Source organism: Bufo gargarizans, chromosome 2 (assembly GCF_014858855.1).
Source record: "Bufo gargarizans isolate SCDJY-AF-19 chromosome 2, ASM1485885v1, whole genome shotgun sequence".
NCBI lineage: Eukaryota > Metazoa > Chordata > Amphibia > Anura > Bufonidae > Bufo > Bufo gargarizans.
In genome coordinates this window covers 306,725,155-306,751,913 of record NC_058081.1, presented here as the reverse complement: position 1 = coordinate 306,751,913, position 26,759 = coordinate 306,725,155, and the positions used below count along the sequence as shown (strand labels likewise).

Below are 26,759 nucleotides of genomic sequence, written 5' to 3'. Positions count from 1 at the left end.
GTCTACTCCCGGATATTCGTTGTCGAGACTTACTTAAGAAACCTTATTCTTTTATAGAAGGCTTTGAAGTAAAATGATTTAAATTAAGAAAGAGAAATTCTTTTAGTATTTACATTTTTTCTATTTCCCATCCACAGGAATAATTTTACAGAACTTGCAAGCTCATTAATGCCTTCAGTTTACACTACAATGGGTATGTGCTAATACAGAAGTATTCAGTTAGGATTTTGAATGTTAACTCTTGTTGTCTGATACAAAAGTTTTACAAATAGAAAAGGTTTATTTTTTCTGCCAGCATGAGCTAGTCCAATGTGTAAGCTTGACGGTCTTCGTGTTTCACTGCGCTAACAATCCTGCCGCCTGGCATAACAATACATTGTTGAAGTAGTTTAAATAGATAATTCTCCATAATCACATAACATAAATGCTTTCATTCAACAGCTATAATTGAATCTATGTCTACAACTACTCAACAGCCATCAGCGGGAGGACAGGAAATTAGCTTCTGTGATATCTTGCCCTGTGATCAAGAGTATTGCTGTTCTATCCAACAAAGCAAGATGAGAAATATCAGTTATGAGGAAGGGCAGTATCCAGAAAAAAGTAAGCAAGCAAATACACTCCAGCAAATGGTAACCCAGAAAGCTCCTACAGTGTTTTATAATACCAAAAAAAGCAAAAGAAAATCCAAAAACCTTGTCATGAAAAGATTAAAGGGGTTGTCCGAATCAAATAAAAACTTGGGCAGCCTGCCAGATCTCACCAACCCTAGTGTGAAACTAGCTTAAAGGGGTTGTCTCACTTCAGTAAATGGCATTTATCATGTAGAGAAAGTTAATACAAGGCACTTACTAATATATTATTATCCATATTGCTTCCTTTGCTAGCTGGATTCATTTCTCCATCACATCATACACTGCTCGTTTCCATGGTTACAGACCACCCTGCAATCCATCAGTGGTGGCCGTGCTTGCACAATATAGAAAAAAAACAAGCCTATATGCGCTCCCATGGTCACGGCCAACAGAGAGGCTGACACTTTTTCTTATGTGGTGAAAAAGTGAATCCAGCCAGCAAAGGAGACAATATGGATTATCACAATACATCAGTAAGTGCCTTGTATTAACTTTCTCTACATGATAAAATGCCACTCGCTAAAGTGAGACAACCCCTTTAAGTATCTCTTCTTCTGTTATGTTATTACATTTACAGGGGCTGCCCGAGTTTTTACTGAACTCTGACAACCCCTTTAAATCTGGAGGTGTGTAGACATTGCTGTTACATACTTGTTATGGGGCCTCCTGGTGTTCTTTTGATTCCCTCTCAGAAATTCCACCTAATGTGTCTAGTTTCGGTGGTTGCTCATGTTCAGCGATTCAGTGCCTACACCCAGATCATCTTGTACATGGGTGGAGGCGTAATTTCTGCTATTGTACAGATCAGCCATAAGAAGTAGCGTGGATCACAATAACACTGAACTAAAAAGTATTTTTTCCACTTACATTCCACCATATTTTGTATATATTTAAGCATTTTTTTTTTTGTAGGAGACCTTAACAAAGCTGCAATCAATAGGAGATGGCAGAATAAACCAGGATTTTCAAGTGACTGTAAGTTAATGTTTTATTCTGATCCTGGATGACCAACTTTTTCACTTCAGTATTCTTGGATAAATAAGCAGCTTTGTTCCTAAAAAGTAAGAATCTTAAAGGGATTCTGTCACCAAGTTTTAGGCTATAGAGATACGGACATGCACGGCTAGATTGCTGCTAGCATGTCCGCAATATACCGGACCTATAGGGCTGTGTGCTTTCATTTTCTTAAAAAAATTATTTTAGAGATATGTAAATTAGTCTTGTAGGTGCCCAAGGGGCTGTACGAACCTTCCTGGTGCCCAGCCACGCCCGCCTGTGAAGGAGCCTAGATGCTCCAGAATGGTTATTACATGGGAAATACAAGTAGTTACTAAAACTGACATGTCAGGAGAGGTGACAGGTCCTCCTTAAAGGGATTCTGTCACCAGGTTTTAGGTTATAGAGCTGCGGACATGCACGGCTAGATCGCCGCTAGCATGTCTGCAATATACCTGTCCTATAGGGCTGTGTGCTTTTATTTTCTTGTAAGGTGCCCAAGGGTCTGTACGAATCTTCCTGGTGCCCAGCCACGCCCGCCTGTGAAGGAGCCCAGCACCGCCTATGTCCTTCGAATCTCCTCGCGCATCGCGAGATTACGGCTATCTAACGGTGACGAAAGGAGGAGATTCAGAGGACATAGGCGGTGCTGGGCTCCTTCACAGGCGGGCGTGGCTGGGCACCAGGAAGGTTCGTACAGACCCTTGGGCACCTTACAAGAAAATAAAAGCACACAGCCCTATAGGACAGGTATATTGCAGACATGCTAGCGGCGATCTAGCCGTGCATGTCCGCGACTCTATAACCTAAAACCTGGTGACAGAATCCCTTTAAGGAGGACCTGTCACCTCTCCTGACATGTCAGTTTTAGTAACTACTTGTATTTCCCATGTAATAACCATTCTGGAGCATCTAGTCTCATGGCTTTATGTTGTAGCATTTCTTTATTATTTCTACTAGATGTTTATGAGTTAATTGCTAGCAGTCTGCAGTAAGGGTACTGAGGGGTGTTACCAGTTGGGGATGTGTACCTGCACAGTCGGACACTATCCAATCAGTACTGCCAGGGGCCGAAGGAATGACTGCAGTAGCAATTGTTCCTCCCCATTCACTTGGCATCATCCTGTGCAATAGGCAATGCAAATGAGTGCCAATCAAAGTGTTTATCCTCGATTGGCGCTCATCCTGGCCAAACATTGGGCAGTGTAATAGGGCCCTTAAAAGTCATTTCATATGGACCGATAATCAGACCAATTATCAAGGATGAGCATTTGTTGGAACACTTGTTCCTGATAGTTGGTCAGTGTAAAGATGGCAGCGATCATCTGATGAACGAGCAAACACTTATTCATCGAGTGATCATGTCATTCAGCCAGCATCAAGAATCATTCTTTCTGGGCAGCAGATTGTCCTGTGTACACAGGGATCTGCTGCCCAAAAACAATGATTCTCTGTGGAGACAAGTGCCACTGACAGGCAGTTTTTGGGTATGTTTGCTTTGTTCCTGATAATTGCCTGTAACATTGGTTTATGTAAAGGACTCTCAGTCCTAAAGCTGTGTCCTGATATATTCATCTCTCATTTTTCACCTACAGTTTATAGATATTATTGCTGTATATGTGTATAGAGTATATCATGTTATATATATTTTTCCTTTCTTTTTCAGGGACTGACACGTCAGTCAGTTCTATGCAGATTGTGGAGAATCAGCAAGTAATAAACCATCACTTCTGTAGAAAAAGCTTGCAGTGTGGGTAAGAAATTCTGCATATCTGAGTGTGTTCAAATTACAACACTGATTATGTGTATTTTTAGAAAAACCCAATGGCTTCTCTGATTTACCGAGAGCATAATCCTGGCTATTTCTTAATATACAGGTGAAACTCCAAAAATTAGGCTACTTTCACACTTGCGTTTGGGGTTCCGCTTGTGAGATCCGTTTGAAGGCTCTCACAAGCGGCCCCTAACGGATCTGTACATCCCCAATGCATTCTGAATGGATGCGGATCCATTCAGAATGCATCAGTTTGGCTCCGTTCCACCTCCATTCCTCTCAGGAGACGGACACCCAAACGCTGCTTGCAGCGTTCTGGTGTCCGCCTGGCTGTGCGGAGCCAAACGGATCCGTCCTGAATTACAATGCAAGTCAATGGGGACGGATCCATTTGACGTTGACACAATATGGTGCAATTGCAAACGGGTCCATCCCCCATTGACTTTCAATGTAAAGTCAGGAGTCCCTATTAATATACCATCGGATCGGAGTTTTCTCCAATCTGATGGTATATTTTAACTTGAAGCGTCCCCATCACCATGGGAACGCCTCTATGTTAGAATATACCATCGGATTTTAGTTAGATTGTGAAAATTCAGATCCGACAGTATATTCTAACACAGAGGCGTTCCCATGGTAATGGGGACTCTTCAAGTTAGAATATACTAAGAACTGTGTACATAACTGCCCCCTGCTGCCTGGCACCACCTGATCTCTCACAGGGTGCTGTGATCCGCACAATTAACCCCTCAGGTGCCACACCTGAGGGGTTAATTGTGCGGATCTCAGCCCCCTGATTGGGTGCTGCCAGGCAGCAGGGGCCAGGCCCCTCTCCCTCCCCAGTATTAAAAGCATTGGTGGCCAGTGCGCACCCCCCTCCCTCCCCAGTATTAAAAGCATTGGTGGCCAGTGCGGCCCCCCCTCCCTCCCCAGTATTAAAAGCATTGGTGGCCAGTGCGGCCCCCCCCCTCCCTCCCCAGTATTAAAAGCATTGGAGGACGCTGACTCACCCATAGTGGGCACCAAGGGGCCACATATCCTACTGCTTGCGGCAAAAAAATTTATACTGAGGAAATGGCTACAGCCCCAGCTGCCCACTCTGAATGAAGTCATCGGCACAGTGAAAGTGCTCATGTATATGGATAGATTGGATGCGGAGCGCAACAAGGAATCATCCATACAATCCTTTATTCACAAGTGGAGACCATTTATTGAAAAGTCACTCACTTTATATGAGAAAAAAGAGGTTATGAAACCATTTGTTGACACAACATGGTACATTAAAGCGAGAGTGGCAGGTAGCTTGGGAGACCTTTTGATATAACCTAGGATACTTTAGATTATCTGTAGTGCTACTATGCAGTTTTGCTGGTTGATATTGTTTAATGGGAGAAGGGAAATGGATGTCAAGAATAACAAAACTACCTCTCTTTATATTTGTGATCTTTTAGAGCTATCTTGGCGGAAATCCAATATTTACAAGATGCTCCGGATCTTGACTTGTTTTTCCTGGGGGGACGGGGGGGGGGGAGGTTGGAGGTTTAAAAAAAAAAAAAAAAAGGGGATCTAGGCAGAATTTTCTTGGACATGCGGTGCTTGATGTTAAACTTGCATCTTCTTGTATATACATGTCATAGCTCTCTGTACTAAATCAACCATTGTATGTACTGTATTGCTTTCTGTACAACATTGACCAATGCCAGATCTGAATAAAAATTTTGATTTAAAAAGCATTGGTGGCCATCGCACAGACCTGTCACTTACCAGTAGGAGGAGAGCTGGCCGGCCACAGACAGCGCAGGTAAGTATAAGCTAAGTAAACATGGCAGCCAGGACTGCAGTAGCGTCCTGGCTGCCATGGTAACCAATCGGAGCCCCAGCGATTAAACTGGGACTCCGATCGGAAATGCTGCTCCGCTGCCACCAATGATGGGGGGGGGGGTGTTAGCCTGTGGCCACTGCCACCAATGCTTTTAATACTGGGGAGGGAGGGAGGGGGGGGCCGCACTGGCCACCAATGCTTTTAATACTGGGGAGGGAGGGGGGTCTGGCCCCTGCTGCCCGGCAGCACCCGATCAGGGGGCTGAGATCCTCACAATTAACCCCTCAGGTGCCGCACCTGAGGAGTTAATTGTGCGGATCACAGCCCCCTGTAAGAGATCGGGTGGTGCCAGGCAGCAGGGGGCAGTTATGTACACAGTTCTTAGTATATTCTAACTTGAAGCGTCAACATCACCATGGGAACACCTCTGTGTTAGAATATACTGTCGGATCTGAGTTTTCACGATCGTGAAAACTCAGATCTGAAAAAGCTGTTATGCAGGCGGATCCGCACTGAACGGATACCATCGTTTGCATTATAGGTGCGGATCCGTCTGTGCAGATACCAGACGGATCCGCACCAAACGCAAGTGTGAAAGTAGCCTTAGAATATCGTGCAAAGTTAATTTATTTCAGTAATGCAACTTAAAAGGTGAAACTAACATATGAGATAGACTCATTACATGCAAAGCGAGATATTTCAAGCCTTTATTTGGTGTAATTTGGATGATTATGGCTTACAGCTTATTAAACCCCAAAGTTACAATTTTGAGGTCCCCTTTGCTCAGGGGGTATGGATTAATTAGCTGACTAGAGTGCGACACTTTGAGCCTAGAATATTGAACCTTTTCACAAAATTCTAACTTTAAGCTGCATTAATGCAATTCCTTTTAATTTGCATTACTGAAATATATGGACTTTTGCACGATATTAACATTTTTCGAGTCTTACCTGTACATCACTGCAATGTCATTTTAGGGATAGGAATCCGGGAATTGGCATTAGTAGTTATTTGCCAGTAGAAGGCAGTATTGTATTGACAGATTAAGAATTACTGTAACTGTTTCTGTTATTCGGAAGCACAACACGACTTCACCTGTATACTTATATATTGTCTACTCATGGGGAAGTTCATTATGCAAACCGATTTAATGGGATGTTGCCAGTAGGGCATAGAGAGTATGATATATACGTTAAATATAAGTCAGTGGGTCCCTACACATACAACTTTGCACTGAAGTTTTTTCGGGCTATGAAAACACCAGACTAACCTCGTGGTTTTTAAAAGCACCTTTTTCTGTATGGTGGTTTTTCATTTTTTTTTTTTTTTTGCACACAATGAGTTTGACCAATTATGTTTTCTTAATGGTATTTTTCATCTATAGAGAGAGATGTCAAAACGCTTGAAAATATGCCAAGAGCTACTGCATGCTGCATTTTTTGAAAAGAAGCAATAAAGACAAAAAGTACCACCTACAATAATTAACAAAAACACCAGAAGCTTGTCTTGTATTTTATATTTCCCTTAGACTTTCAGCTAACATCTGGAGCTGCTGATTTTAAGGTTAAAAGGACCACTGAAATGTTTGCAGGCAGTAGTGCTCCAATAAGCGGGCACTGTAGAGAAGCAGATTTTTATTTTATTTTATTGGAAAGTCCTCTTATTCTTCAGATATACTAAGATGAATAAAAAAAACTCTTTAAATTAATAATTATATTAGAAAATAAGTATGACTTTATTTTTTAGGTCTGGTATTTACTTCTATGCCATACCGGTGAATAAGTACACTCCTACCAATATGCGGATTACTTTAGAGATCAAGTAAGTGAAATGACATTCTGTGAAACTGGATTAACTATCGTAGGCATGCTGATAAACGGTCTATGTGTTTTTTTGTTTTTTTTTATATAGCTTTAGTTATAACTTTACATGGTGTTGTGGCAGCACTGATGCATCTCTTATTTTTCAGCGATTAATGGGAAGTCAGGGGTTTACAGGGGATACAGAGCTAGCAGTTTCCCTTGGGTCGCAGTGCCCAATTTTAATTTCCATGTCGTATTATACATGTCATATGTATGTGGTAGCTTAACCTGGAAGAAAACATTAACATAGTTTGTAAAGCTGAAAAAAGACATCTGTCCATCCAGTTCGGCATGTAATTCTGCAGGTTTATCCAGAGGAAGACAAAAATAATCCTGTGAGGTAGAAGCCAATTTTCCATATTTTAGGGGAAAAAATTCCTTCCCGACTCCAATCAGGCAATCAGAATAACTCCCTGGATCAACGACCCCTCTCTAGTAGCTATAGCCTGTAATATTATTACACCCCAGAAATACATCCAGGCCCCTCTTGAATTCCTTTATTGTACTCACCATCACCACCTCCTCAGGCAGAGAGTTCCATAGTCTCATTGCTCTTACCGTAAAGAATCCTCTTCTATGTTTGTGCAGAAACCTTCTTTCCTCCAGACGCAGAGGATGTCCCCTCGTCACAGTCACAGTCCTGGGGATAAATAGATGATGGGAGAGATCTCTGTACTGACCCCTGATATATTTATACATAGTAATTAGATCTCCTCTCAGTCGTCTTTTTTCTAATGTGAATAACCCTAATTTTGATAATCTTTCAGGGTACTGTAGTTGCCCCATTCCAGTTATTACTTTAGTTGCCCTCCTCTGAACCCTCTCTAGCTCTGCTATGTCTACCTTGTTCACAGGAGCCCAGAACTGTACACAGTACTCCATGTGTGGTCTGACTAGGGATTTGTAAAGTGGTAGGACTATGTTCTTATCACGGGCCTCTATGCCCCTTTTGATGCAACCCATTATCTCATTGGCCTTGGCAGCAGCTGTCAGACACTGGTTTCTACAGCTTAGTTTGCTGTCCACTAAAATTCCTAAGTCCTTTTCCATGCAATGTTTTACCATTTAGTATGTACTGGTGACTTGCATTATTCCTTCCCATGTGCATTACCTTACATTTTTCAGTGTTAAACCTCATCTGCCACTTCTCTGCCCAAGCCTCTAATCTATCCAGATCCATCTGTAGCAGTATACTGACCTCTTCAGTGTTAATTGCTTTACACAGTTTAGTGTCATCTGCAAAAATAGTCACCCGAACCTGTCTATGTCCTTACATCAATCTATTATGTATGAGCGCAGCCTATCTGTCCACTGTTGTATGCTGTTGGGAGAAAAACGGTTCACCAAATTGGATTTTAACAAACATCCATTCATGATGAACCAATGGGTAAGGTAAACCTTACTGTAGGTATTCCGTGCTCACCTAACCATTGTTCTGCTCAGGAATAAAGCAATTCTATTAATGGCTAACACACTTAATGTACATTTACTATAAAGTCATTATCTTGCTTTTTTTTTTATCCTACTGATGCTTCTTTTGTTGTCTAGCAAGTTTTATTATATTAGTTCTGAATGTAATAAATGATATGAAGTCGAGTTTAATTCAAATAATGGAAGTCCATATAATTTAGATTTATTCTCCTGCTGGACATTGTGTCCCCCACCACAGCCCCTTAATATGGAATGTAATCAATCAGAGGCTGTACATTTTAATGCTGTATGGAGACAGATCTCCGTACAGCATTAATCCAAAGTTTTGAGCGAGGTGACTTTGGATCTAGAATCCGAAGCTCGCTTCACTCATCCCTAAACGTGACAGCAGAAACGGCTGATAGACACTCACTAATCTTTCTTAGGAGAACAGGAGAAATATTCTAAGGTGAGGTGTATAGCTGAGGATCTCATCGTAATAAAGATGGCCCCTGAAATCAAACATGCCCAATTGTAAGTGTGGGGACAGAAAACAGGAGAAGGCTAACACTAAACCTTGGGGAAGCCTGAAATATAGAGGAAGTGGAGAGAAAGTAGAGTTAACAAAAGACAGTCTGTCAGAGAGGTCTGTGGAAATCCAGGATAAGACAGTAACCATTGGATTTGGATGACAAAAGATCATTAGATACTTTGGTTAGTGTAGTTTCAATAGAGTATAAAGCAAAGAAGCTAGATTGTAATGGATCAATCAGACATGTAGTAGAGAAGCAGTTGACCAAGCAAGTATATACCAGACAATGTAGAAGTTTTGAAGCAAAAGGAAGGATAGAATCAAGGTAATACTGTAGTTTGGCACAGTGGTGTAGCGTGGGTTGCCAGTGCCTAGGGCAAGCCAAGTATTGCTCCCCCTCTAACCTGTAAGACATGATCGCCTATGCCGCTTCCTCCATTCACCCCATGACACTCATTGGGCTCTATGCACAGAGCAAAGGAGAAGGCAGAAGTGGTAATAAAGCACTTCTGTCTTCTCCTCAGGGTCCCTGACAGCTGGAGACCCAATCTGCTACATAGATATTGTCCCTTGAAAACTCCTCCACCACTGGCAGCAATAATGTCCCCATATGTCTCACCTCTCTTGGGGACTTGCAGGACAGAATCAGTAGTTAAGGTTGGAGGGTAAGAGCTTCTCATGCAGTTCTGGTAGACTAAAATGGAGTGGTTGAAGGAGGCGTGATGCTGGTCACAAGGCTCTAGGCTATACTTATAGTGTAAGTGCTTCCTTTAGCCTGAAGTCAGCTGTGTGGGCTAGGGTTAGGGATTATGGGTTAGTGGGTTAGGGTTGAGTCTAGATGACTGACTCCAGAGGTAGGACCTCCTTTTACCCACTACATTCTAGTCTGGTAGAAGCTAGAATGTAGTGGGTAAAAGGAGGTGTGACATCACAGGTCACATGTTGCAGATGGTCACATGATCAGAGGTATAATTTACACCTTGTACCTCACATATTAGAACATTGCTTTTTAAATGCCGTTTTTTGGCATGTAAAAAAATCTGACGAAGAAGAAAAATTTCTGAACTTTTTCCACCTTTTAATGTCCCCTATAATCTGTATTTTATACGATTTGAAAAACAAACTGAAATCTTTTATGGGGGGGAAATAAAGAACTAAAATACTCTTAATACACTAATACTTTGTTGAAGTACTCTGAATTTATGACAGCATTCACTCTTTCTGGGTAGAAATCTATCAGCATGGCACATCTTAACTTAGCAACCTTTGCCCACTCTTCCTTACAAAAATGCTCCAAATTTTCTAATACGTTTCTTTACTTTATTTAGCACAAAGCAACTTTTTTATATCTGGTTCAGTCCGACGTGCACCTTTTTACATAATGCAAAAGTTGAAATGTGCAGTGGAATCTACATTGATTCCTATGAACATGACTCATGTACACATAATATATTTTGTGTATCCATTGTGGCTTGTTTATGCCTTTATGATTTTTTTCTAGAAAAGTGGTCTAGTTAGTGGCTGATGTATGTAAACTACACTCCACGTTTCGATATTGTATCTTTTTCCGATATGTGGAAAATAATCATGTGGCAATGAAAAGCAAATAAAAATGTATAAAAAGTATACAATACACCAGAAAAATATATGCGTATGGTCATGAATGCTTATGTTTTTGCCAATTTATTGGCATATGGACAGCGTATATGCCCGTTGTATTCAGAAAAGGAAATGAGAACTGAGCCTGTTAGCTGTGGCAAGGTAACACAAGGAAGGTTTTCACTTGATGGTGAATATTACAGAAACATTATATCTAGTTCTTTGAAAACCATGGCAACTGTGGGGCATTACTGCTGTTTTGTTTCCAGCATGAACTGGGTCATGTCCTTCGTTATTATCTCAAGTTATAAAAGCAAAGTATATAACAGAGGGAAAAATTGAAATGGATGGATCTAAAAAAAAAAACTTGCGTGGTTAAAGAGAACCTATCACTGTTGTTTTTTTTAATGTTCATTTCAATTTTACCATATACCAGTGCAGCTTATTGGTGCCCTCTTCAACATCTTAACACCAGACAGGTTGTGTAGAAAGAGCAATGGGGTTGCCTTGCTTCTTCTCTAGTGTACCCTCAGTCAGTGCAGCTCTTTGAAATATTGCATAATGTTAGTTATTATGTCAAAGCTGTGTGGGTATCTCTGAGTGGAGTTATCACATTCTTAACTCTTTGTTATTATTAATTATGGCAGCTAGAGGCGGAAAGGAGACTGATTGGATAACTTACTGGGTACTATCAGGGGGATTTATTAGGTCAGGAAACTGGTGTTGGGGGCGATCTTGGTGCTACTATCAGTATATGGAGGCTACTCTCCTCAATATTGAAATTTCAACACAATGAAGAACAAGCCATAAGGTTATGCAAATCGAGGAAGTAGCAGGTGTTGCTAAGATTTGCAGATGATCACATTTTCAAGCACCCAGCTCCAATCTATATGCATGTGGGAGGGGCATAAAAGTCAGATTTAAAGCAAGGTTTTTTTAGCCAGAAGAAACCTCACAAGTCAGATCAAGTCACTTTGGATGACTGTTTGATGCCTGCCGTTTGTTGGCATGCCAGTGATTGCCACTTGTCGCAAACTAAGTGGGATAGAATCTTTGGACTGAGAGACCTTTATCACTCCGCTAGATCGCTACATACCTAGACTAATATATCAGCACAGTTCAACATTGCGCATCTCGGTGGTTGGGAGAACAGCGATGAGCTGGAATGACAGCAAGAGGTGCACAGAGGCGAAGCTCTGCACGAATGGATCGTCTGATTAGAAGAATGGCAGGTAGTAATCCATTCTGTACTACAAGTGAAATTAAACATCATATCCTAAGTCTAGAGCAACAAACAATTTTTATACAAACCATGAGAAGATGTTTGCACGACATTGGGCTACAAGACAGACGTCCAGCTACAGGTGTTCCATTGACCTGGCACCACCATTATCAAAGGCTATTATGGTGCACAACAAGACAATAATGGAGGCTGGATTGCAGGCATATCCTCTTCACCGTTGAGTCCCGCTTTTTCACGGATACAGTGATAGCCGGAGATAGGTCTGGAGACCATGTGGGCGATGGCTTGAAGAGTCCTTCACAAAATAACATCACACTAGTCCTACAGTACTACCGGGATTATGATGTGGGGTAGCATAATGTATGGTAACCAGACCCATCTAGTTTTAAATTCAGGTAAACTAATAGATTGAAATTACATCAATTTAGTCATGGAACCACTGGTAAGGCTATTTCTCCAGTGTCTCAGGAGCCATTTTTCAACAGGACAACAGCAGGCCACATGTTGCTTGTGGTACTGTGGGTAACCTGCGTGGCCTAAACTTGATACCATGGCCTAAAGTGTCTCCAGACTTATCTTCATCAAGCACATCAGGGACATCATTGGTCAACAATTGCAAGGGAGCTGCCAGGCGATCTTGATGTGCGTGCCCAGTATGGCAGAACATTCCTCAGACAACCATAAATAACCCCATTGATAGCTTGCCAAGGTATGTGTGTGTATTTCTGTGCTGAATAGATAGATCAAGAAGCCACTCATACACCACAGACTTGAGTGCAAATTGGCTGTAACCAGCTTTATTACCTCTTGTCTCAGCAAGACAGTGTACTTTCCACAGCAGTCAGTGTACATTTCTAACACAGGATACAAAACAAATCCTAGGCCAGTGGTGGCGAACCTATGGCACGGGTGCCAGAGGCGGCACTTAGAGCCCTTTCTGTGGGCACCCACACCCTGGGAAAAGTCTATGGTGTACCAATATGCCTTAGACTTTTCCTGCCATTCATCAGCGCCGGGTTCACTATGAATAGCACCGGCAGTGCACTGAATGTAGGCAGGCTATGATAGCTACATGATAAAGTACATGGAAGATATTCTATATTGGACTGTAGTATTCAGGGTAAATTGCCGTGTTGGCACTGTGCGATAAATAAGTGGGTTTTGGGTTACAGTTTGGGCACTCAGCCTGTAAAAGGTTTGCCATCACTGTCCTAGGCCATCTAGTCACTAACTGAATATGACTTTGTTCCTCTCTAACAGGACTTGCATCTATCACCCAGTTCCCCAAAACACAACTCACAATTCATAGCATACATCTGGTTAGAGGTCCTGATTCCCACAGGCCTTGGCATAGCCTGCTTATTCCCCAGACTGGAAGCACTGTTGGAAGAGCTCAGCCTATATTTGCATGAGTTCTTCATCTGGCTGCTAATTAAGCCCCATTAACAACCCAGTTGACTGATGAACAGAGGGAAAACCCAATTTTCCTAGACTTCTGTATCTTAAAGGGGTTGTCTCATAATAGACAATGGGGGCATATCGCTAGGGCTATGTGAAGGAGGACACACTGCGCATGCGCAGCCTTCCTCCGTTCATTTTTTTATGGGGCCGGCGAAAATAGCTGAGCGCTGGCTCGGCTATTTCCGTCGAGCCCATAGAAGTTATGTGCGGTGCGCTCCCATTCACTTCTACGGGGGCCTGCTTGGTGGTGGCTGGATTGGAGTCTTGCAGCCACCACCTTGCGGGGCTCCGTTCCCGATATATAGGTGCGGGTCCCAGCAGCGAGACCCGCACCTATAAGACAATGGGGGCATATCCTAGTGATATGCCCCATTGTCTTTGATGAGACAACCCCTTTGACTAGCTTTCCCTGGGTGAGACATACCATCCTAATAGCACCAATATGCAGTTGTGAAAAAAAACAAAGTACATCCTTTTTGAATTATATGGTTTTACATATCAAGACATAATACAAAAAATCTGGTCCTTAGAAGGTCGTAACAATTAGGTAAATACAACCTCAGGTGAGCAATAGGTAACCGGTTATACCATGTAATTATTTATTTAACAAAAACTTAGGCCAAAGCTCTGTGTAAAAAATGATTTACACCCTTAGGGCTGTTTTACACGAGTTGATCCTGCGCGGGTAATCCGCTGAGTGAAAGAGAGCCAAGCCCCGTTCCAGACGGCAGAGACACAGAGCATTAACATGATTAATAATGCTCTTTGCCACTCTGTGACCTTTTTGCTACAAGATCACAGTGACAACGTTATCTCACTGTGATTTTGTTTTAAAAAGATCACAGTGAGGCACGGAGCATTATCAATCATGTTAGTGCTGGGTGTCTCTGCCGTCTGGAACGGGGCTTGGCTCTCTTTCATGCAGCGGATTACCTGCACGGCATCCGCTCATGTGAAAGAGCCCTTAACACTTCCATAGAAATTAGGTAGCAGCCAGGTACTGCTAATCAAATGCCCTTTATTAATCGATCATCAGCAAGTATGACCGTTTCTGAATAAGCCAAAGTTTTAGCAGTTTGCTGGTCTGGAGTATTCAAGTGCGTGTTAACACAGTGCCAAACAAGAAATACATCAGCAATGGTCTTAGAGAAGCATTGTTGCTGCCCATCAATCTACAAAGGGTTATAAGACCATTTCCAAACAATTTGAAGTCCACCATTCTACAGTGACAAAGATTTTTCACAAGTCGAAAACATTCAAGACCATTTACAGTCTTCCCAGGAGTGGACATCCCAGCAAATGCACCCCAAGGTCAGATTGTGCAATACTCCGAAAAATTGTGCTAAAACACAAGTGCTACATTGTTAGAGTGGCCCCATTTTAAATCTGTAGGCAAAAACTACAGCTAAGTTCATCTGGTATTCTGAATTATTGAAAATATACAATAATCACTGCAGTGAGAGAGAAGGAACCTAAACAGTTAAACTTTGGATCTGAATTTAAACTGTTCTCTAATCTAGTAATTTACAACTCGTTTATTTTATGATTAAATATGCAAACAATAGCCAATCATCATTTGGTTGTCCCACGGAAAATATTCTAGAGTTTTAAAACCAGCCCCTGCTTTTAAATACTTTTGTAATTGCATGTAATTAAACATTTTGCATAGCCACTGAGTTAATAAATAAAATGTATCTGTATAGCGCCACCTGCTGTTTGTTTTTTTCTTATTTCTTTGACCTGCTCACTGAGAAGGCCACGCATGCTCAGTTTCATCCTTCATCTTCCCCCTGAGCTGTGATAGGAAGAGCATGGACACGCCTCCTGAGCTGTGATAGGGAGAGGATGGACACGCCCCCTCAGCTGCAGCAGAAAAGACACTCCCCTTGAGCTTTCAGCTTGGTATAAATCTAGCAGAGCTATGAATGGGGAGATCTCTGGATCCATGTGAGGTACAGAGCTGGTTGTGTCTTTGTTAGAAAGAGATTGTCATGTACTATATGATGTCTGATTTTCAATTAGTCATGGGCTAACCCCTTTAACATCGTGGCAGATTTTAAGCAATCACTATTACATGGTTAATTTCAGATACAAATAATTTAGGTACATGTGAATATATTTTGTCATATAAGCAGGTTAGAAAATATAGAGGGTCATTTACTAATCTGAAATACGCCTAAATTATGTGTATTTCAGGAGCAGATGGCGGCACAGCGGTTATTTGCACCACTAACTGCGACTTTTACCTGCTCGCACCAGGTCCAAAATTCTGGGCGTGGCATGGTTGGCGAAGGGAACAGGCCAGAAGGCCCGTCTTATTCATCATTTTCTATACTAAAACTATAAGCATGAAAATCCTCATTGAAAAATGAAGCAAACCAAATATCTTGTGCTGCTGTAAGGTAGTCTAACATTATAATGTGCTGGTTGGTGACCAAACTGATTTGTCTTTGAACACTATTAGTTTGGTTTATCATCATCAGTGTTCTCTCCCATGGGGCTGTGATCCCGAAAGAATTGTTAAGGAAAAAAAAACTGTGCATAAGGTAAAGAATTGTTCCTTCTCTCTAAGGGGAGTAGCCAAGTAAGGCTTATCTTAGATGAAACTGGTGAGTACATATAAATCCAACAGGTGGCAACTAGTGCTGAAAAGATGTAAAGGATCAAGGCTACCATTGCTCTGCTACTGGGTTCAGGATTTTTCTGCCCAGCTGGCATGAATCCAAAAGGTTTTTTTCTTACAGCTTTACAGATGTCTTTGTGATGAGCAGGATTTGGTATGAACGGCAAACTCAGCCATCAGTCAGTAGCTGGAAGCAGTGTAGCACTGCAGTGGGGAAGCGGCAACAGGCCGTGCTGAAACTAATTTGCTTAGGTGACAAACAGCATACCACCGCAGAGCTGTGGCAGGGTATAAGGGACCAGACTGAGCTGTTTCTCTCGGTTGTGTCTGATAATGGCTGTAACTTTGTGGAAGCTCACACACATACCATGCCTAGCCCACGTATTCAACTTAGTGGTTCAGCGGTTTCTCAAAACCTACCCAATTTGCCTGAGCTACTAGTGAAGGTGCGCCACGTGTGTGCCCATTTCCAAAAGTCATCTACAGCTGCCGCTGGTCTGGCAATGCTGCAGCAGCGCTTGCAATTGCCAGCTCACCGACTATTGTGCGACGTGAGCACGCGCTGGAACTCCACATTCCATATGTTGGCCAGGCTTTGTGAGCAGCAGAGGGCAGTAGTGGAATACAAGCTGCAACATGGTCGTCGCCTTTTAGCTTCCGCTCTTCACAAGCGACGAGTGGGAATGGATGTCTGACCTCTGTGAGGTTTTTATGCAACTTTGAGGAATCAACATAGATGGTGAGCGTCGATAACGCTATTATCAGCGTAACCATGCCACTTCTGTGTCTACTGAAACGCTCCCTGCTAACAATGAAGGCGGATGCTTTGCATGTGGAAGAGGTGGAAATGGGGGAAGACAGTACACATGGTGATAGCCAGACCACTCTCAGTTCGTCTTCTCAGCGCGAATTGGATGATGATGATGAGAAGGAGGAGGAGACGGTTGCCTACGCTACAGAGGGTAGTACCCATAGCAGGTTTATTCCATCTGTTCAGCGTGGATGGGAAGAAGAGGAGGAAGAGGATGAGGAGATTAAGAGTCATCCTCCTGATAAGGACAGCGAAGCCTTGTCTGTTGAGACTCTGGCACACATGTGTGACTTTATGTTATGCTGTTTTCCCGTGACCCTCGCGTTATATGCATTTTGGCCTGTGGTGGAGAGGACTAGCAAAATGGTGCAATACCAGAGGATCCTTTTGGAAAAATTGCTCCAAAAACTTTCAGCTGACAACGCTGGCGGCGTTATGTAGTTCCTGGGACAGGAGGGGAGGGGAACACACAGCAGTTCCAACAGAGGCAGGGCAACACTCTCCAAGGCCTGACACCCCTCCAGCTCCCTCACCCTGATGCGCGGCCTAGTGTCACAAGGAGGGAAACGTTTTGGAAGATGGTGAATGAGTACATAGAAGACCGTGTCAGCGTCCTCAGTGATCCCTCTGTGCCTTACAACTATTGGGTGTCCAAGCTGGACACGTGGCACAAACTGGCACTCTACGCCTTGGAGGTGCTGGCCTGCCCTGCCGCCAGCGTTTTGTTAGAGCGTGTATTTAGTGCTGCTGGCTGCATAATAACTGATAAGCGCATCCGCCTGTCAACTGAAAATGCTGACAGGTTGACTCTTATCAAAATGAACAAGGCCTGGATTACCCCTGACTTCTCTACTCCACCAGAGGAAAGCGGCTGAACATAAAGGCACTTTAAATGTGGCTTTTATGGTGTATTGAATACACTGTATTCCCATGCACCCCTTCCACCACTAAAAGGGTATATGGTTCAATCTTTCTTTTCTCATCCTCCTCCATCATATCAACATACTTATTAGCCTGCCCTCGCTCCTAATGTTTTAGACTGGGTCAGCTCAGCAGAAGACCCTCTCCTTTAATGTTTTAGAGGGTCCAGCAGGCCCTCGCCCATAATGTTTTAGATGGTCATTTCAGCAGCAGGCCCTCCCCCCTAATGTTTTAGATGGTCAGATCAGCAGCAGGCACTCGCCCCTAATGTTTTAGAGGATCAGATCAGCAGCAGGAACTCGCCCCTAATGTTTTAGAGGGTCAGCTCAGCAGCAGACCCTCACCCCTAATGTTTTAGATGGTCAGATCAGCAGCAGGCCCTCGCCCCTAATATTTTAGAGGGTCAGCTCAGCAGCAGACCCTCACCCCTAATGTTTTAGAGGGTCAGCTCAGCAGCAGACTTTACACCAGTTTGATAAATGACCCCATTAGTCTCTACCCTCGTGCTTGCTTGTACTTGGAATCTTTGCTTATGATTATTTAGGAACAGTTATAAAATATTTCTTGCCATCTTTATTTCCTAGTGAAGCTTCTGAGAGATTATATGTGTTTATAAAAATGTTCTGTACCCATGATACATCGCTTACCGAGGTTTCATTAGCCATTTATTTCATTGTGATTGTCCCTTTTTTGTTAAAGCTAATCCAACCAGGAATAATATTCAATTTATTTACTTGTCCTTTTAACAAATTGTAGTTGCTGTAGCAAAACAATTATTATGTTGGCTCCATGCCACTGAATGTTTGTGTCTGTGTACTAAACAGTTGGAGAAAACACTTATTTACTTGGCATTGAGACTCGGAAACTCTTTTGTATTCTTTCAGGCTGTTACTTGATTGGTTTTAGTCATATGTGCTCCAAAATACTTGCAACCTAAAGTTGCCAAGAGCTTTATAACCACATCTGTGGTAAAGCTAGGCCAAAAGGATATGCTCTATAATCTTTGTCATGCTGCCATTTTTAACATCAAAATGTTCAGCGTTGTTTAAGAAAAAAGTAATTGATGTGGTTGGTCCTTGATATATTCAAGTCAGGAATTTAGACTGAGGTAAATACTGTGGAAATGTATTTCTGCTAATGCCAGAAGTAAATTTTAGCATCTGTTTTACAGACACAACATCTAAACTCACTGTAGTTACACTGAACAAAACGTAGATCGCCAAAAGGAGGCGGTCTCTAATATACAACCTGTTTAGGACCAATGAAGCTACTTTAAATGGGTTGTCTTCTCAGTGTATTCTTTGCCCATTAAGGTATATTGACATATACCTTCTGTGAACATCTAAACCTTCTGTCATAGAGAAGGTTTAGATGTTCACAGGATCCCTGGCAAAATGAGCTGGTTTTGGGACTGATCAGAAGACAGTGTAATGGTATTATAAGTAATTACATGTTTAGCAACTATCCACCCACAGTCCGGCTTTGTCCAGGACACTCTAGTAATAAGAAACATTAGAACTCCCTGGTCTCCACCCTTTAAACCATATAAAAGGTTGTGGTCTCCACCACTGGACTTTCCTGGTTGCTTAATTAGAGTAGCCACTGACTAATGGAGCAAACAGGTAAAGGAGGAATCAAATAGTCCGTGGTCAATGTCGGAGTAAGGTCAGGGCCAAAGGGAATCCAAAGACACAGTCAGTGTCAGAGCCAGTTGTAACTAACGAAAAGGATTCAAAATAGCAGGGAAATGGGAAGTCAGAAAGCCCAGGGTAAAATCCAGGTCGGAAGTAAAACTAGCAATTTAGCACACTAGAATGAAGAGTCAATAAATGGCACTGGCTGAATAGCAGAGCAGATACAAATAGAAAGCCAAGCTATTAGACTGGCTTCATTAACCTCCCCCGATCAGTTCTCTGATCGAACCTCCTAACTAGCTGATCGGTTGGACCTTTAAATTGGTGGGATTGCTGATCACCATGATTGGCCTGGCAGCTGGTATCTCAGAGCACTTGTCGTCTTGCCATACTGCCAGTGTCTTTGTGATATCCAAATCGATGGCGAACGGAGACAGACATAGCACTATATTGATAAAAATAACTGCCCATTCACTGCAGCAAGGTGACCTCATATAGATGGCACCTTACTCTAAAATACTCAGGATTCAGTTATATTCTACTCAAATTGAATGGGTTGTCTGGGGATCAGTGGTCACATGCTGCTTGATGACATGTCACAGGTGAGGCCAGTGAATGGCTGCAGTTGTCCACATGACCATGGATAGGGCATCATCATCGTGGAAGTGGAACAGAGCAGCTTTGAAAATGTGAGTGGTTTTCTTTCCCTACCAAAATTTCCTGGCTTAAAGGGGTTGTCCAGCTTTGCTACATTTTTAATTGTGGACAGCAACATGTTATACCTGTTGAAAAATCATGCTCACCTGCCCCTCACACCTCGGTTTCAGCTCCCTGGCTCCCTTCAGTGGTCTTCTATTCCTTCTCCTGTAGAATTATGGACAGATGGAGTAATGTAAGCCACTGCAGCCAGTGACTGGCTTCTGCAGTGATGTGTAAAAGGGTGGTTGGGGGTGAGACGATCTAGAACCAATAGATGGATGTCTGGTTAGTCCAAGTTCTGAATATCATCCATCCATTTCAGACTAAACAGGATTCCACTCATGCCCTGAACCTATGTTCTGCACCTGTGTCAGTCATTTGAGCTGCGAATTAGATTAGAGATGAATAACATATGTTATGGAGATATAGTATATACAGTGCTCCAGACAAAAAAAAAAATACCTAGGAGCCATTGGCTCCTGAACTGAAACATTTAGGAGCTGAATTACATTTTTAGTTGCCAAATTTAAAATACATATAATTATAACTGCTTAAGACTTGGAAGATTAGATGATATTCAGGCCACAGTAGTGGGCCTGCTCTACTTACAGCATACTACCTGTTAGCACAAGGAAACATATAGGAGAATACAAACGCCACATACTTCTTACATCCAGTGACATCTCCTGTCAGGTAGACATTCTCTTTCCTCTTCTCCTTCGTTTGACCCAGACCGCCATGACAAATTCTTTCAGCTGTGTCTCGTCTCTGCAGAGTTTGTTACAGACATGAGTCACAAATGGCGACAAGTCTTGACAGCATTTGCAAATTCTAAGTCACATTGGGGATGATTTTGCTCGCCATCTGGAGCACTGATATACTTTATTATGGTAATTAAATTCATGTGGTTTACCTGTCAGCCTGTTAATCAAACTCCAAGGGAAACCACTATTCAATTTTACTATATGTGGTCTCGCAAATGTTAACGCAAGTCCTAACTCTGCTTGTATGTAATACTAGAAAGCTACGTTACATTAAGTTACATTGTACTTCAAAAAAGAAAATCAGCAACACAAAACAACCACAAAGAGGCAGCAGCTCTCTGCAGGTAAGCTAGGGTACACAGTAGAGAAACACAGAATACTTGGGTTATTAGAACATTTTGATCAAATTGCCATATGCTACCTCATTCTGGAGGCTAATCTAAACGTTATACACGTACAAATGGATTCTCACCTCTCTCTTGGACCTAGGCCTACAAAATGTAAAGGTAAAAAACAGCTTTATTCTATACTAATTTAGAACAGGTTGGGACAGATGACACCTACTGATTAGGGATGAGCGAATCGACTTCGGATGCTCCATCCGAAGTCGATTCGCATAAAACTTTGTTAGTATACTGTACGGAGCGAGCGCTGTGCCAAATTCAGTACAAAGGTTTTTTACAATAGAAATTAATTTACAAAGGCATTAAGTAGGAAGTAATAACTTCGGCTCATCTGAGCCAATACATTCTAATACTGTACCGAGTGCTCAATCTGTACAGTATTCTAACAAAGTTTTATGCGAATCGACTTCGGATGAAGTCTTTTATAAACAATTAAAACTTAGAGGACCTTGGGATTTTCCATATTTACAATTTTGTTTTTCACTCCACGCCTTCTCAGAGCCATATTATTTTTTATCTTTCCATTCACATAGCCTTATGTGGGCTTATTTTTTGCAAGACAGGTTGTACTTTCTAATGGCACTATTCAATATTGCATATGATGTATTTGTGGAAAGGGGGGCAATTTGAGTTTATATTTTTTTTATTTTTAAAAACAATTTTCACTTTTTTAGGTCACCCTGGTATAACTGACGATCATTAGATTTCCCATTGTGTTCTGTGAGGGCTATATAGCCATCATAGGACACCCCATTTACAGTATACCAATACAGTGCTGTATTGGTATATTCTAGTAATAGCTGTGGAAGCCTGCTTGAGGCTTCGGGCTATTACTATAATATAACAGGTTCCCTGATCTAATCTGAGGAACGCTGTTACGTGCAGGGGAGCGTGTGGCTCACATTTTGACTATGGCATCTGAGGGATTAAATGTATGCAATCAGATGTGGATTTGCAGCGTACAGTGGCACTACAGGTCTGCCAATAGTAGAGTGAATGCGCGTGGTTTCAGAATATTGTAAGTTCCAGCAAAGGATCGCGAATGCCACATCTGGAACAGTTAGTGAAAGCTACCTCTCTGGCGGTCATTATTGTGGGAGTACGCATAGGCCGGCGCTTTTACCTATAGTGTGCAAGCATGGCCACCACTACTGGATTGCAGTGTATAATGCAATGGAAAAATGAGCAAGCAAAGGAAGCAATATGGACAATCACAATACATTAGTAACTGCTTGTATTAAATGTATCTACATGATAAATGATATTTGCTGAACTGAGAGAACACCTTTCATGGCAGAGGAGGTTTGGCACTCTGCAATTATTGAGTGAGCAGAGAATTGCCGTATCCAACTAGGTGACCCTGTTCTGTAATTTTAGGTGGTAGTTAAAGTGGTTACTAAATGCTTCACTTTGCAATAATACTACTCACAATGGATGGTGGGATATCTAGACTGACTTGTTACAATGGTGGCATCCTATTACAGTACCACGCTGGTACCTATTGTTACACAAATGTGTGTAATGGCAGACTACAAGGCTCAGTGCTGGATTTTATACACCTGTGACAGTGGGACTGAATGAAACACCTGAATTAATTGATTAAGAGCAGTGTCCTAATACTTTTCTCCAGATAGTGAATTATTGGTAACAGGATTTAACCTGGAAGCCTAGTGACAAAAGAAAGGAGGTATGTATTGATTAATAGAACCTAATTTTTTACATTGCTACTTCAAATCCACTAAAAAACACGGCACATTGGCTTGTGCTGTCATTTGCCATAATCCTTTTTATTGTACCATTACTCTGACTTTTCATTCCCTTGACACACTGTAATCTACTTGTCTTCTCATTTAAATCCCCATCAATTCTGCTGTTTTGTTCATTTCTGCACAGAGACACATACAGCCCAATCCCCGGCTTTGATGAAAGCTTTACAATCCTCAGTGGAAAAACACTCTGGAGAGCCCTTGACCCAACTGTTAGCTTACCCTTTTTTTCGGAGCCATTCTTCACATAACATATACTATGTTCAGACTGTTGTGTGGAGGAAACAATTTTACTGAATAATAGAGAGACAAATGATTTTCTTTTAAATTATCACATGCCCCCATGAGAGTTGTTAAATAAAATGTATTGAAGGAAACCAAATACTAAATATTTCATCCAGATTTCCCATTGCTGATAAAGTGCCAACATATTCCGCAGCATTATACAGAGATCGTCACCATTCACTTCAGTCCCTGTCCTCAGTGTGGCTTACAATGTAATATTCCTTTCTCAGAGATATGTACCATATTTTCGCTTTATAAGACACATACACCAAATTATAAGATGTCAGATCAGACCCCCAATCTTCACCAGATTCCCATATCAGAACCCCATATCAGTCTTCAGAACAGAACTTCATATCAGACCTAAGATCAGACCCTCATATCAGACTTCAGATCAGAATCCCATATCAAACCTCAGATCAGAACCCCATATCACTAAATATAACGAAATTTCAACTTACCTCTAATGCTCCAGATGGCACCACCACTCCACTCTGCCTGCATATCCAGGCACTCTTCCTGCACTCACTGCTCCCTGTTCTTCTCCAGGTCCATGCTGCACTGTGACGCAGCTTCGCACACCACAAGTCATAATGTACGCACTACGCTCTAATGCTTTACACAGTCAGGACTGTGCAGTGCAGAACCTGCAATAGACCAGGGAGCAATTAGTATAGCCAGCACTAGCAATGCTACACTCACGGCTCCCCGAGGCTCCTGTATACTATACCATAATGGAAGTGTTCACTAGGATTTACTTTATTAGAAGCACTGTCATTTTTCCCCACTTTTGGTGGGAAAAAGGTGCGTCTTATAAAGCAAAAAATATGGAACTAGTGATAACTTCACAGCAAATGTGTGGCCAAATCCTGGTATTCTGTTCCGGTACCTGATTGAGCCTATCCTTTATCTAGTGCATTTGGAAAGTCTTCAGACCCTTTCACTTTTTTCATAGAAAGAAAAAAAGTTTAACATTTTCCCCCATCAACCTGCACTCAATACCCCATAATGACAACATAAAAAAAAAAACGTTCAAAAATCTTAGCTAATTTATTGAAAAGGGAAAACAAAAATCTTTCATTGACATAAGTATTCAGACCTTTACTCTGTATTTAGTTGAAGCACCTTCGGGAGTAATTACAGCCTCCAGTCTTCTTGGGTATGATACAACAAGGTTTACACATCTGGATTTGGAAATTTTCTGCCATTCTTCTCTGCAGATCTCAAGCTCTGTCAGGTTGAATGGGGACTTTCAGTGGACAGCCATTTTCAGGTCTCTCCAGACATATTCAATTGGGTTCAATTCAGGACTCTGGCTGGGCCACCCACTAAGTCCTGATGCATTGACACAAATTATTTCACCTGCTCAATACTAAGAAAATCCTGAAAACATGACCGGTAGCTGGGCCCTAAGAACTGCAGTTGAGGAACACTGCTTTAAGCCACTCCTGTGTTGTTTTGGTTGTGTGCTTAGGGTCATTGTCTTGTTGGAAGGTAAACCTATGGCCCGGTCTGAAGTCCAAAGCACACTGGATTAAGTTTTCATTAAGAATATCTCTGTATATTACTACATTCAACTTTCCCTAAGCTCTGCCCAGTCTTCCTGTGACTTGTCCCAGCCAATGAAAAACACCTCCACCGCATGATTCTGCCACCACCATCTTTCACTGTAGGGATGGTATTGGGTCACAACATAAATAAATATGAAAAAAGTGAAAGGGTCTGAAGACTTTCTAAATAAAATGTAATTGGGTCTTTCAGGTTTTCATTAGGAATAAGGGCATTCTGCCAAAGTACTAATACATTTTCTACAGAGGTGAGCCTAGCCTTATTTCTTTCTGTTCCATCAGAGGAACAGCAAAAATAAAAAAATATAAATTTTATTTTGAGCATCTGTTGCGTTCAGGGTTTAGTTATTTTTGACAGGAGAAAAAGTACAACAGACACCAACCTATGAGTATGTTTGCCCTTGTTCTGTTAGGAACTTGTGTCTCTAGTGCTTTAGGGCAACAATACTACCCATGCAGTCACATTTTGCTGTCCACACATTGTAGATGGTTATGGGCATAACTTCATACAATTTTATGTACACTCTCAACTACATCTGCAATGGCCAGAAAGTGCTGGTTGCACATAAGCAATCTACACTGCCAGAAATGTTGACAATGTATAAGGTGATCTTGCTATAGGGTATACAGATGCAGTGTTATCACATCTGGGGCCTGGGCTTGTTTTTAGGTTGCTGCCTGTTTTTTCCACATATTATTTAATGTAGAGTGTATTGTAAAGCATAACCCAATTCATGTGGCCCCTGGCCCCCTGCCAGAACATGTAGTGAAAATGCTAATGACCGCTTCCATTATAGAAGTGGTCATTAGCATGCGGGAGGCAAGGGAGTTGAGAACAGCACTGAGATGGCTGTCCTCACCTTCCCTGGTCTTCTTCCGGCCCCGCTCTGTTTCCTGACACATACACCATCGGGGCATAGTGCACATCGACGCACACTATGACCTGACGCTGTGCGCTGTCAGGTCACAGTACAGCGCAGCAGGAAGAAGAGCAGGGAGGGTGAGTGAATCTGCCAAGTGGCAGCGCCGTCCAGAGATGGAGATGTAAGTTTATTTTTTTAATCATCTGATCTGAAGTCTGATTGGATGCTTGGGGTCTGATAGGGGCTGATCTGAGGCTAATTGAGGGCGGGGAAGGTCTGATCTGAGGCTTAGGGGTCTGATCTGAGGCTAGGGGCGGTCTTATGGAGTCCGATTTGATGCTGGGAGCGGTCTGATCTGAGGCTGGGGAGGGTCTAATGAGGGTCTGATCTGAAGCTGGGGAAGGTCTGATCTGAGGCTTGGGAGAGTCAGATGAGGGTCTGAGGCTGGGGGGTCTGATGGGGATGATCTGAGGCTAGGGAGGGTCTGATGGGGGTTGATCTGAGGCTAAGGAGGGTCTGATGGGGTTGATCTGAGGCTAGGGAGGGTCTGATGGGGGTGTGATATGAGGCTAGGGAGTGTCTGATGGGGGTGTGATCTGAGGCTAGGAGGTCTGATGGTGTGATCTGAGGCTGGTGGGTCTTATGGGGTCTGATCTAAGGCTGGGGAGAGTCTGATCTGAGGCTGGGAGGTCTGATGGGGGCTGATCTGAGGCTAGGGAGGGTCTGATGGGGGTCTGATCTGAGGCTTGGGGGTCTGATCTGAGGCTGACGGGTCTGATCTGAGGCTGAGGGGTCTGATCTGAGGCTGGGGGTCTCTAATGGGGGTCTAATCTGAGGCTGATGTAGGCTGGGGGTGTGATAGGAGGTTGATGGAGGTGGGGGCAGATCTGAGACTGAGAAAGGAAGATACAGTTGCAAAGGAAGAGGCAGCGACAGTGGCAAAGTGAAAGCTGGGTGAACCCCTCTCTAGACCCCCCCTGGGTTTAGCTAGGCTGCCATTAATTCCAAATAAAGAACTAAATAAATAACATTCTGAACAGGTAGTTTGGTCAAAATGGCGCCTGTACTATAGTGCAGACGACATTTT

General features: G+C 42.4%; 1 protein-coding gene across 1 annotated transcript in view; it reads left to right on the top strand.

Moving 5' to 3' along the window:
- MYRFL (myelin regulatory factor like) overlaps nt 1-26,759 on the top strand; it is a 158,525-nt gene that overhangs the window by 78,380 nt on the left and 53,386 nt on the right. The window contains exons 18-22 of the mRNA XM_044277209.1: nt 138-193; nt 442-603; nt 1,548-1,610; nt 3,298-3,385; nt 6,974-7,048. Coding sequence (XP_044133144.1) covers nt 138-193; nt 442-603; nt 1,548-1,610; nt 3,298-3,385; nt 6,974-7,048 — 444 coding nt within the window. The remainder of the gene's footprint in view (nt 1-137; nt 194-441; nt 604-1,547; nt 1,611-3,297; nt 3,386-6,973; nt 7,049-26,759) is intronic.